This window comes from Dermochelys coriacea, chromosome 1 (genome assembly GCF_009764565.3).
Source record: "Dermochelys coriacea isolate rDerCor1 chromosome 1, rDerCor1.pri.v4, whole genome shotgun sequence".
Taxonomy (NCBI): Eukaryota; Metazoa; Chordata; order Testudines; family Dermochelyidae; genus Dermochelys; species Dermochelys coriacea.
The window spans coordinates 269,431,243-269,444,123 of record NC_050068.2 but is presented as its reverse complement, the minus strand read 5'-3'; the positions used below and the strand labels follow the sequence as shown (position 1 = coordinate 269,444,123).

General features: G+C 41.7%; 2 protein-coding genes across 2 annotated transcripts in view; one reads left to right on the top strand and one right to left on the bottom strand.

Moving 5' to 3' along the window:
* Positions 1-518: 518 nt before the first annotated feature.
* Positions 519-2,721, top strand: SNRPF (small nuclear ribonucleoprotein polypeptide F). Its single transcript, XM_038394773.2, has 4 exons — positions 519-685; positions 815-940; positions 1,731-1,795; positions 2,619-2,721. The coding sequence occupies exons 1-4, from the start codon at positions 683-685 to the stop codon at positions 2,683-2,685; spliced, it is 261 nt and encodes an 86-aa protein (XP_038250701.1). The 5' UTR covers positions 519-682; the 3' UTR covers positions 2,686-2,721.
* Positions 1,376-12,881, bottom strand: part of CCDC38 (coiled-coil domain containing 38) — a 50,322-nt gene continuing 38,816 nt past the window's right edge. Inside the window, exons 14-15 of the mRNA XM_043492063.1 lie at positions 6,005-6,098; positions 1,376-3,579 (exon numbers count right to left, since the gene is read on the bottom strand). Coding sequence (XP_043347998.1) covers positions 3,469-3,579; positions 6,005-6,098 — 205 coding nt within the window. The 3' untranslated portion in view covers positions 1,376-3,468. The remainder of the gene's footprint in view (positions 3,580-6,004; positions 6,099-12,881) is intronic.

Genomic DNA, 12,881 nt, shown 5'->3' with positions numbered 1-12,881 from the left:
TTCGGAAATATTTTTAGGCAAAACGGGTTGCGTAGTTTTCAAAAACGAAGAGCGCGAAATACATTCTTCACGTTTGTGAGGCACTTGGGCGGCTGTGGCCACGGGGGAACGGGAGAGAGGCTCGGGCACGGAAAAGTCTCCGAATGAAATAGCCACATTCACAGCGCCGCACGGAGCCGTCCCTGGGCCAGGCCCGGGAAGTAGCGGCAGGGAGAGGCGCTGACCCTGCACGGGGCTCCACGTGCTTTGCCTCCTCCCTGGGCCTTGGGACAGTGCGTCTCCCCTCCCCCCCGCCGTCATAAAGCCGCTAAGAAAGCGCAGATTCGAATTCCAGCCCCCACACACACACAGAGGACTACGGTACGCAACCAACGGCTACAGGTGGCCGCTCCCGCGCGGGAAGGGGCGTGGCCATTCACGCTTCCGACTCCGCGAAGAACCGCGTCGCCCCCGAACTCGGTCCCGCCCCTCAGCGCCCGGCTTTGCCGTTCGCGCGCTAGCCCCCCTGCCCAATGGGACTCAGGCTTTCGTGGGCGGGGAAAAGGCGACAGGTCAGGGCGCCCTCGCGGAAGTGGAGGCGCGGGCGTCACTTCCTGCCTTTCTCTAAGACTCCAGCGGGTGCACGTGTGGCCCTGCGAGTAATTTTTGTTCTTACCGCTGCCTTGTGCCAGGCCGCGTTACCATGGTGAGGGGGGCGCTGCCGCGACGGGGAGGGCTTGGGGGGGGGCGGGGGGGAGGGGTGGTAGGTAACGGGGTGGGGGCCGCTCGCCCGCCCGCCCTGACCCCGCCTGTTGTGGTGACTTGCGCCCCGCAGAGCTTGCCCCTGAACCCCAAGCCCTTCCTGAACGGGCTGACGGGGAAGCCGGTGATGGTGAAGCTGAAGTGGGGGATGGAGTACAAGGGCTACCTGGTGTCTGTTGACGGCTACATGAACATGCAGGTCAGTGGGAGCCGGGACGCGGCGGCCCCGGGGAGGCCCCAAGGGCTGTGGGAGATCCGCTCCCCTCGCGCAGCCTGGGCTTGCGGCGTCGGGCTGTTCAGGGGGGGCCCAGAGCGGGTGGGGGCTGGGTCAGTGTCAGAGGGGGCCCAGAGGCGTGTGCGCGTCTGTCTGTGCATCATGGTGGTTCAGAGGGGACGGCGGGGCCCACAGGTGTGGGCGGGTCAGGATTATTCAGGGGAGTGACTTGTCTGGTATCAAATAAATCATCTGACAGGTAGGTAGGGAGGCCACTGCTCCTGTTCTGCTTAGCCCTGTGAGGAGCTACCCACTCTTGCAGGGCAGCGCAGCAGCAGTAGCCTTGTCCGAGATGAAGGTATGATGGCATTGAGCATTTATGAAAAGGGCTATACAAGAACTGATTAGTAGCAGTAGTAATTACTTCTTTGAAGCCTGATGGCAAACATCTGTTTTAATTTTCCTCAAAAGTACACTTACAGGAAGTTTTAGTTTGTAGACTAGTTCTAAAGCAATAGGCAATACTGGGCTATATATTACATACTTCTGGTCAAATTTCTAAATAAAAAGTGAAACATAATAAGCTACATGCATAACAACATTAAGTGTTCTAATGAGGAGGTACAAGTTACTATTTATTATTACAAGTTACTACAGTCTCCAAAAGGGCCCATTAACCCTTGTAGAATGACTTTAGCCTTACAATAATTTACTACTTGCTGGCTGAGAATTTTCTTCAAACAATTGTGCTAATATTTTCTTTCTTTTCTAAAAGCTTGCAAACACAGAAGAATACATAGATGGTGCATTGTCAGGTCACCTTGGTGAAGTTTTGATAAGGTAATTATCAAATTAGAATATTTTGTAAGTTACATAGTAGACATATTTGTAGAGGGACATAACTGTTCAACTCCTAATACTTGACCTAAAACAATCTGAAAACATTCAATGTTAAAGACATTAATTGTAGTATCTATTTCTGTGCTAAACAGTCCCTGACAACGCTTTGTTAAAGGATTACACTAAAAAACTTTATTATCGGGGGAGAGGGAAGTAACACTAAAATTCACAAATGTTTCATAATTTCTCCTTTTGTAATGATGTCTGATTGGTTCTTTGGGTTCTTGTTGGATATTTATTTGAATCTTTTGTCAGTAGCTGAGGAAAATCTCACTACTAATATCAGGAAGTTACGTAGGCACTGAACAGTTTCACAGCAATCAGCAGGTGGCAGAGACTCCAAACTGTGTGTGTGGCAGGGAGGAATTTCAACAGAGTACGAATATACTATTACATGTGTATTAAGGCCCGGCTCCTGCAAACACTCTTGTGCTTGAAGTTAAGCATGAGCATAAGTTTATAGGCTCTGGGCCTAAAAATAAATTAGTGTACAATGAATCTGTTATTCTTTAAATAACTTATTTTGTCTGTCATAATGGACAGTTACAAAATGAACCATCTGGAAAGCTCTTGGACTGTGGGATCACAATCAATATATGTTAATTGGTTGACCTGATAAACTTGATATTTGGAGGGTTTTTTAAGTAGCTGGTCCAAGTTCAATTTGGAAAACACATAACTTAGTTAAAAGCTAGTGTTCATCTGGGGAAAATCAGAACAATAACATCTTTAAAATTAAGAGAACTTCTGGTTCTATTTACAGATGTAACAATGTCCTGTACATCAGAGGAGTAGAAGAAGAAGAAGAAGATGGAGAAATGAGAGAATAAGTTTGTATATTTCTGGAAAATAAAGATCAGTTTTTCCACAACTTTTGTTAAGGAGTCTGAAGTTTTACTGTACAAATTTATATAAAATGTGTAACTTGTTTGTTTAGTGTATTCTCATATGGAGGGAAACTCTGAACTGTATAAAACCATCTAATTTAAAGTCAAACTTTTTAAAGGTTGTTGCAAGATTAATGCTAGAGGAAATCTTTCAGTCTGAAATTGAAATAAGATTACATAGCTGATAGTATTTTAAAATTTCATTTCATCCTAATATGTGTACTACTTTATTCTATTCTTAAAGGTAAACTCTTGCATTTAAGTGGCTTCCCCTGGTAAATTTTATTTTTAAATTTGTGCATATCAACAGGATCGTGATATCACTTTATGTAGCAACGGGTGTCCGATCGCTTTTATTGCACTGCAGTCATAGCAGCTCAAAAGTCAGTGAGGATTTTTTTTACCGTTGCAAACAGCTTGTCTTTCTAAGCTGACTACATTGGAGTGTACTGAAGGAATTGTGGGAATGGTATCTTTCTCTGCTGATAGGGGTAATAGGTGTTACAGAACAAGCAGTGAAGAGATTCTGGACTTTTTCACATTTGATGTACAAAATAGGTTTTCTACTTGCAGTAAGGATCCCTGCATATTAATAACTCCTTTTTGTTAGTAAGTTCTGTTAAACTACAGTACAGAATATTAATTTTTGCTCTAGATGAATTAAGTAGGAAGAAAAAGCTACAACATTGTAAAACTACCTTTAAGGAGGTACAGCTACTTTTAAACTCAAGTGAAAAATAACAAGTCGTCTTGCGTTTTTGTGGTGGTCTCTTTCAGGCACACCTCCTTCTGTCTAATCTCTGGAGGCTGTGAGCGAAATACCAGTTTTCTTCCCATCTGAAATGTTGGAAAGGAAAATGTTGAACACAAACATTTATATCTAGGGAGACTCATTTTTATCAAATCCTATTAAGACTATATAGGACTGCATTGTGAAATACTTTCACAGTTCCATGTTGGGGGTGGAGTTGCATTATGCCCCAATGATTCCAAGAGTCATTTTGCCCTGAAATAGTCAAAGCTACCTGAAGTATGATTGCTGTATTACCTATAGAGAAAATAAGGCCTCAGTGGCTGGATGGGTGACACAATGGAGATAATCCTCAGCTGTTGTACATTTGCATAGTTCCATTTAAGTCAATGGAGCTATGACAGTTTACACTAGATGAGGATCTGTCCCAGGGTCTCTTGCTATGTGTAGGTCTGGCACAGCATAGCCTTAATCTGATTTATAATGTGCAGATTCTTGCTTAAGAATATAAATGGACTTTAAAATTTAAAAAGAATAAAACTGTTAGTTTATTTTTTTTTTTAAAATAAAGTCCTCAACCCTTGCCTGTGCATCTGGGCTGCTTTGCTGTTATCACTAGCTGAAGACCATGACCCTTCTGAGGCTGTGATGGCACATTACATCTATGAGTTTAAACCCCTATGGATTTAGTTCAGAAAGGTGAAGTACAAACCAGAACTAAACAGCTAAGGGTGTTAGTGGAGTATGAACAAGAATTAGTAGAGGAGAGAAGGGTGTGTGAATGCACAGACTATCAGAAACTGGAGCACATAAGAGGCTATAAGCACCAGCTACTTGCACAGGAATAAGAATCTTGAGTGGCTTAGTGCTGGGATGGCTCCTTCCCATGGCAGTAACATCAGTATGGGGCACTTACTGCCTTCTCTTTGTTTTGGTAGTATGCTGCCTTTTATTCTACCATTTATACCTGAGTTAATGAGTCATATCCTAGCGTGGGTCTCAGCCTGAGGCTATGGAAAGGCTCCCTTCCCCACTCTGGAAGAAGCACCTCCCAATTCTAATTTGTTAGCAGGCCTGACAATACTGCTGTTACCAAGATTAGAGGTAGAGAACAGAGAAAAATTGGAATCTACCACCGTCACTTTTCAAAACTTGTATTAATCTACATTCTGCAAAACACTAAAGACACCCAGCTTTAACAATATTATACATGTCTGAAAGTTTTGCTTGCTTTTGTTGTATGCCACCTAAAACAATTCACTGAAACATTAGAAATTACCTGTTCTTCAGTTTACTCTAATAACTTGCACTGCTTCTGTCACAGTCAATCAATTAAGACTGGAGCTTACAAACAAATGTATGCATCATTTTACTTATGGGGGTTACTCATGTACACAAGCATTTGCAGTACCTTAGCTTGCCCCTGTGAAACTCATTTTTCAAAATAGAAAAACATGCCTGCAATACCCTAATATAAGTAGAGCACTCGCAGCTATTTCACCTGCCTAATTTGAAAAACAAGACTATGCTTCAAATTGTGCCTCTCTGAGGTTGAGATAAAATCAGTCAATCTGAAAACTGCACACGTTTTTACATATTTATTAATAGAGAGTCACATTAAATTCTCACACAACCCTGACAACATAAAACTGTATAACACAGTGAAAATTAATTACACTTATATAATCTTAGATGTGTAATTAGTGTGACTGCATTTGCTTCATTATATAATTAAGATGTACCTTAACATATACAGTCAGGGGGAAGAAATAAGGTTGAGGTGATAATGTTCACTCAGTTTTCTGATTTTACCCTGTTTTTTGGCTGTAATTGAACAGTTGCATAATTCATTCTACATTTACAGGCCTACTCAGTTTGAGTAATGATGCTAGCAGAATGCAGAGTAGTACTAGCATCCAGAAAATATGAAGCAGATAGTATTGTACATTTTATATATTGCAGTTGAGGCCATGGAAACAGTTCAAGTACGCTCTTGAAATGTGAATTCTCTGATTTCTAACTGCTAATGATGTGACTCTTTAATTAAATAAAAGGATCTTGAACTGGATTATACCTTAAATTTCCCTCAACCACCTTAAAGTAGTATTTTACTGAAATATTCAATTAGTTACTATTCAAAATAAGGGCTAGATATTTTAAGTTAATCCACTAATTGGCTGCTTGCATATTTTAGTGCTTTATAATTGAATTTTCACCAAATACTAGTTAGCTCTTATTCTAAAATGCCTGTCTAATGTCAAATAAAAAGTTATAGTGGATTAACTATTTTTAGTGATCTACTACTACTGCAAATTTTGTAAATTTACTTACTGAATAGATTAACGATCAGTAATGTTTTAGTCATAACTACATGCAAATTTCTCTCCTACATAGGAAAAGTAAAGCTAATCCTAATATTTAACTTTAAAAGTGCTATAAGGGGACAGGATTTTTCTTAAGAAAAATACACATGGTCTCAGACTTTTCAGGAAAAATAAACTAAATGCAAACCTTCTTCTTTGGTGCTGCAATTGCTCTTTTCAGAGAACACTGCAGTCGTTCTTCCTGAAGTTTCATTTCTTGTCTCTTTTTTTCTTCACGTAACCTGCAGTAGCGAAAAATAAAATTTGCTAGTGACTCATAAGATATTAATAGGAACAAAAAGGTCAAACTTTAACACAAACTCTTTTTGCTTCTTTAAATTTAATTTTGGAGGCAAACAAACAGTTTTGAAATAGTAGTTAATTATCTTGGTTCAAGGAAGGTATTTTCCTGAACTACAAGCAAAATGACTAAGGAGAATGAAGTGGGGCAGGTTTGCAGATTAGAATTTTTAAAAATAATTTGAGATCCTATATAGCTGCTTGTTTTTTTTTTTTTTACTAGAGTAATATTACTGTTTTAGATATCACATGGGATGATCTGTTCAGGAATTTGATGGAAGCAAAGCTTATTTCTTATAAAAGGGCATCATGTCTAACTTGCAGAGCAGGGGAGAAGGAAAGGGTACCATGATGTTATTTCCACATAAGGCAGTCATTGCCTTTAAATTTTTTTTCCTCTTTAAAACTTTTTTTTTTAACCATACCCTCTTGTACTATGATTACATCAGCTCTCACAAGCTATACAATGTTGGTCCTAATCAGCATTCAGATGGGACACTTCTAAACAACAACAACTGCATGACATAGAAAGTGTTTTGACAGGACGAGATACTCCTCTCTCTCTCTCTCCATCTAAATCAAACTAACGCCACAGACTGGTGAGAAGGGGTACTGTGCTGCTGGAATTGCTGCTTTTGGAGACATAATGCATGATCGCAAGTGGTGAGCAGCTTCAAATTCTCATGGCACTTTTTTGAAAAACAGAAATTAGCCAAACACTGACCTATCTAAATCCGAGCTTGGATAATCATACTGACATTTCAAAAGAAATTTAAGTAGTGTGCACTGTTAGATAGTTGCCATATTCTACCCCAGAAATGACTATACATATGTATAACTAATAGGTCCCAAACACTTTAGGAACTATTGCTGAAATCATTTTATCCAGTTCTAGGGTGGAACATAGTAGCAGTTTCACAGTGCACAGTGACATTATTTAGGTTGAACAGGAAGCATATACTAACATATCCTCTTGAAACTGCAAGGTATGTCGGAAGGGGATGGGAAGGCAGTAGGCAGATACAATATAGTTATCCAAATTGGGCTTTAGTCAGAACTAGCTAACTTTCTTTCGCATCTTTCATAACAGGGTACAAAATCTTTACCATGTGCTCAGGTGTGGGGTTTTATGTCTTCTCTGAAAGATGGCACATCCATCCAAAAGTACAATATGTCCCTTCACGTCATGCTGGGATTTAAGTTTAGTAATGACTCAGAATAAAGAATGGCCTTCCAGCTACATTACTGTCCTGGTTTTTTTAGGCATACTTTTTTGATGCTGTATGCTTTATTCTTTTCTGTGGTGGGTGTACAGCAGACTGCAAACTGTAACTTACCAAATGTATGATATGAGGAGAAAACAAAGAGGCTTTACAAAATTCTGGTCACACTAATGTAGCTAATGCATAAAAAGTTTTGTATACTATTTAAGTAGCTCATATGCTGATAAATCCCATAAGGGGGCAGTACAGTATAACTATTCACTATATTAGACATTACATCATAGTGTTAATGCAAAAGTGTCACTTAAAAACAAGATGGTGGCTTTGCAACAATGCAGTGGACTCCTTAATTATTGCTAAAAAAAAACAAACAAACCCCAAACAAACCTAATGAACCCAACTCACTTCACAACAGGCTGCCATGTAGAGAGAATCAAAGCTCAAGCCCCACATTTAGGCTCTGATCCTGCAAACCCCTATTCATGTCCATGAAGAAGTTTTTAAGTTACCAGGAATGGTCAGGCAACCTCTCTCCTCAAAAAAGCAAACAAACTTTTGAAAAAATGGTTACCACAGTAACAAAATGAGCTACTGGAGGTAAACTACCTGCAGTTTGTTCTGAACTGTCATACAAAACTCCTTAAATTTGTAATAATTTTTTGGTGACTAGACATGACTGTCAAGGTTGGAACATAATACGCCTGCCAGGTGTTTTATCTCTATTTTTGCTGGGTAATTTAACACAAGGACAAAGCATGCTGTAACTGCCTTGACATTTATTTCACTTTAGAATTCAGCTAAAACAGATGCCAGTTTCTTTTCCCAATTAGCTACTGCTTTATGGCACCTTGTGGAATCACACAATAGCAGTAGCTTTATTAATTGTCAAATTATCTATGCTCCCACAACCCAAATCAGTGCAATTGGCACTGCTGTGATCGCTGCACGAATACTGTGTCTTGTTCTGGTGTACACATTTAAAGAAGGATGTTGAAAAATTGGAGAGGGTTCAGAGAAGAGCCCTGAGAATGCTTAAAGGATTAAAAATCATGCCTTACAGCAATAGACTCAAGGAGCTCAATCTATTTAGCTTAACAAAGAGAAGGTTAAGGGGTGATTTGATTACTTTGTATATGTACCTGAATGGAAAACAAATAGTTAATAATGAGCTCTTCAGTCTAGCAGAGAAAGGTATAACATGATCTAATGGCTGGAAGAAAAATTGACAAAAGCAGACTGGAAATAAGATTACATTTTTAACAATGAGAGTAATTTACCATTGGAACAACTTACCAAGGGTCATGGTTGAGTCTCTATCACTGACAATTTTAAAATCAAGATTGGATATTTTTCTAAAACATGCTCTAGGAATTATTTTGGGGAAGTTCTATGGCTTGTGTTATAGGAGGTCAAACTAGATGATCACAATGGTCCCTTCTGGGCTTGGAATCTATGTGGCTAGTTTCTCAACAAAATGGGACCACTCGTGTATGTTGGCAGGATCAGCAGGGTCTTAGTCCCTTGCTTTTGTGAAAGTAGTGCAGCAAAGGTAACATGCTCAGCCCCTCTCATCAGGAAAAGGAATCTCTGCCTTACAAAGTCAGCTCTCCTGCTAATTCATGGCAAGAACCATATCTCCTCCGAATCCCTTCCTCTTAGGCTGAGAGGTCTGATGCATGCTAAAGGTAGAAACAGCCTTCTTCCTCTACTAGAAAAAAAATTAGTGCTTCATGGACCATATGGCAGTTTAGAACAAGTGGGAGCATTGGGACTTGAAGGATGCTTCCAGCTGCAAAGAAAAATCTGCTGTTATTTGGAAATGCCAAACTTTGTTTTTATGTGTGATGTTTTGAACATGGTTGACATGCCCTAATTTTAAATGGGCTGTTGATGTTCCAGAATAGATATCCAGCACCATGCAACTGGGGAGTAGCCATATCTCCACTTTGTTGTTTTTGTAATAGATCAACTAAAAGCAGCTCCTAGACCTGAATCATTTAAATGTGACCTTGTTTCAACAGATACATCTGGTGTATTGACAGAAAAGAAAAACCTTTTAGCTACTTGTATTTTTATTGCAATATTCATACAAAATGTCAACTATGATATTCCAATATACCACAGTATAAATATTTAACTCATGATTAAACTTCCCTAACATAAAACAAAAGCATTTTTATTATATAACAAATCAAGTGTAGACCTGTTTCTGCACCAAAAGTAGAAAAAATAATTCCAGAAATGCTTAGAACATAAAAATATAATTGGGGCCTTTTATGAGATCAGTGTTGTATTCAAATAAATATTTCTGAGGGTTTTTGTATATTAAACAGTTTCTTTATGTTTTTTGAAAAACGTTGTGTGATATATCACATTAAATGAACTGTTTTTCTGACCTATGGTAAACCCAGCTTTGAAATATAGTGACATCCAAAGAAGGAGCATTTGGCAAGATGTTTGCTCCCCTGAGAACTCCAACTCATACTATCTCACTGGCATTATCTGTTTAAAAAACAAGTAACAGGAAAAACGGGAAGAAAAAATTGCCCAATCCATTTGTTTCCATTGGAACATAGCTGTACAAATATAGTATCTCCAGATAACAAATAATAAGCTATTGAGGACCAACCAGACACTCCCATGTACAATAGGGCAAAAAGTTGAACGGTAGTGCATTGCTAGTGACTATAACCTGATGGTGTTCCTCTGTCATATTATCACTACAACACATGGGTTAGCGTCTGGCTCCCTACTCCCATTGACCTCAGTGGGGCAGGATCAAGCCCTAGTGACTTCCCTGGTTGTTTCTCTCTATTATTCTAGGACTAGACTGCCCATCAAGTCATACATTTTTGTCCATTTAATAAAAGTAAAAACATCTCAGTTTGCTAAATCCAATAACCACTGGTTGAGATTAGACACCATACGAGTCCTTCATATCCCATGCTCAGAGGTGGATTAAGGTTTCCAGGGGCCCTGGGCCAGAGCAAGTGGGGGGCCCCTTCCCACCCCTTCCGTCTGTGGTCCTGCCCCCATTCTGCCCCTTCTGCCTGTGGCTCCACCCACAGTCCCACCCCTTTCTGCCTCCTCCCTGGTACCCGGCCCCTGTTCCACCCAGGGTCTCCCTCCCATTCCTCCCAACCCACAACCCGTTTGCTCCTTTCTGCCCTCCCCCCACTTCACCCCTAGACTGGAGAAGCTCTGTCCCCGCACCATGGCTGTAGTAGGGAGTGAGCGCTCCTCCAGTTCCAGGGCCACAGCAGAGGTCCAGGTGGTGGGGCTTCCCCTGCCACCTTACGCACTTCTGCAGGGGACCAGGGTTGGGGCCTTGGGGCTTCTCCTGCCCTTCCCGCCTGGTGCTTCTGCCAGAGAGTGGGTTCAGGCATGTGGTCCTTACCGGCTACCCTGTGGCTCTTGCTGGGGACAGGGTCAGGGCACTGGGGACTACTTCTGTTGGGGGGCTGCTGGGAGGACTTACCCCATCCCGTGGCTTCTGTTGGGGAGGGGGTCAGGGCAGGTGGTGGAAGCAGGGGGGGCCCTAGTTGGCTGGGGCCCCTGGACCTGGGCCCCATTGCTAATCTGCCACTGCCCATTCTGTGCTTCTCAGAATGTTGCCTTTATTTATGTCTGAAGGCGCTGTCATCTGCCTTCACACATAGCTGAAGATCCGCTGATATATGCCTCTCCTCTAAAAGAAAACATGAATCTCTAGATCCCCCATATCATCTGCATTTGTACTGGAGGAGTATCTATTAGAGCAAAAGTGGCAGAATCAGCACAAAATGCAAGTATGCTGTAATATGTAATCAAAAAGGGTGGTTCTGATGGGAAAAATTAAAGCAGAATTGAATGCTGACTTGAGATGGAATAATGTGCATGTCAGCAGCTGTGTAGTCACTAGGAAGTTGTCTAAGAAGGATTGTTTGATTTTGTTTGTTTTTGTCTGTCAGCTAAATAGGAGATGCACATGAAAAATCCAGAATTTTGGATTATTGTTATTATTAGTAGTAGTATTGCAGTGGTGCCTAGAGGCCCCAGTCATGCACCAGGACCCCACTGTGCTAGGCACTGTACAAAACACAAAAAGAGAGAGTCCCTGCCCTGAGCAGCTGATGACACACGTACTTATGGCAATAAAAAAGTTCATGAATTAGAGAGTCATAAATATACCATTTCCATTGGTGACATTTAGCGGAGTATATTAGGGTGTGGGCTCTAGACAGTTTATGCCAGGGGTCTCAAACTCAAAATGACCACGAGGGCCACATGAGGACTAGTACATTGGCCCGAGGGCAGTATCACTGACCTCCCCCTCCCCTGCTGCCCCAGCCCCGCCCCCCACTCACCCCTTCCATGAGGCCCCACCCCAGCCCCATCTCTTCCCACCCCTTCCCTGCCCCCATTCCAACCCCCTTCCTGAATGCTGCCCCAATGTGAGGCTATGTATGTAAACATCTATTTTAAGCACATCCAAAATATATAGAAATATTTGTTGTCAGAATGTGCACATTATGCAAGATTAAGACCAATATTATTAGTTAAATGCTCTAAGCCCGTACAAAGATTGTTCAGAATACAAATCAGGAAACAGGTTGCTCATTTTATACATACAGTAACTCCTCACTTAATGCTGTAGTTATGTTCCTGAATAATGCAACTTTATGCGAAACGATGTTAAGCGAATCCAGTTTCCCCATAAGAATTAATGTAAATGGGGGAGATTAGGTTCCAGGGAAATTTTTTTTTGCCAGACAAAAGACATTATATACATATACAGTATAAGTTTTAAACAATTTTAAGCAAACAGTTTAATATTGTACACAGCAATGAATGAGTGTGAAGCTTGGTTGAGGTGGGGAAGTAAGAGGGTGGAATATTTCCCAGGGAATGCCTTGCTGCTAAATGATGAACTAGCACTTGGCTGAGCCCTCAAGGGTTAATACGCTGTTGTTAATGTAGCCTCACACTCTGCAAGGCAGCATGGACTGAGGCAGGAAGGAAGAAACACAATAGATGCAGGGCAGTAGCTGCAAACACTTCCCTGCAAAAATGGAACATGATGATGAGTCCATGCTATCCAGCTGGAGCACACCACTCCCTTCTCCTGATAGCACATGCACGGCTCCGCAGGTGCTGAACTTTCCAAAGTGCTGGGGGGGGGTGCATGCATGAGTGAGAGAGAGAGAGAGATGTGCATTGCCCCTTTAAGTATGCTGACCGCACTTTAAGTACATTGCCATTTTAAGCATAAGCCAGTTCAGACAGGAAGCAACAGCTTCCAGCAAGCTCCCTCTGTTCTGTCCCTGAGCCCTGACCCCCTCCTCTGCTTTATGGAGAGGGGGTACGGAGCAGGGTGGGGAGGCAGGAGCAGGGGAACATCCTGATATCAGCACCCCTCTACCCCCCCCCCCGACTCCCAGCAAGCCAGAAGCTCCAGGGAGCAGCTCCAAGGCAAAGGGCAGGGCAGGAGCAGCACATGACAGTGGTCATATCCCAGGGAGG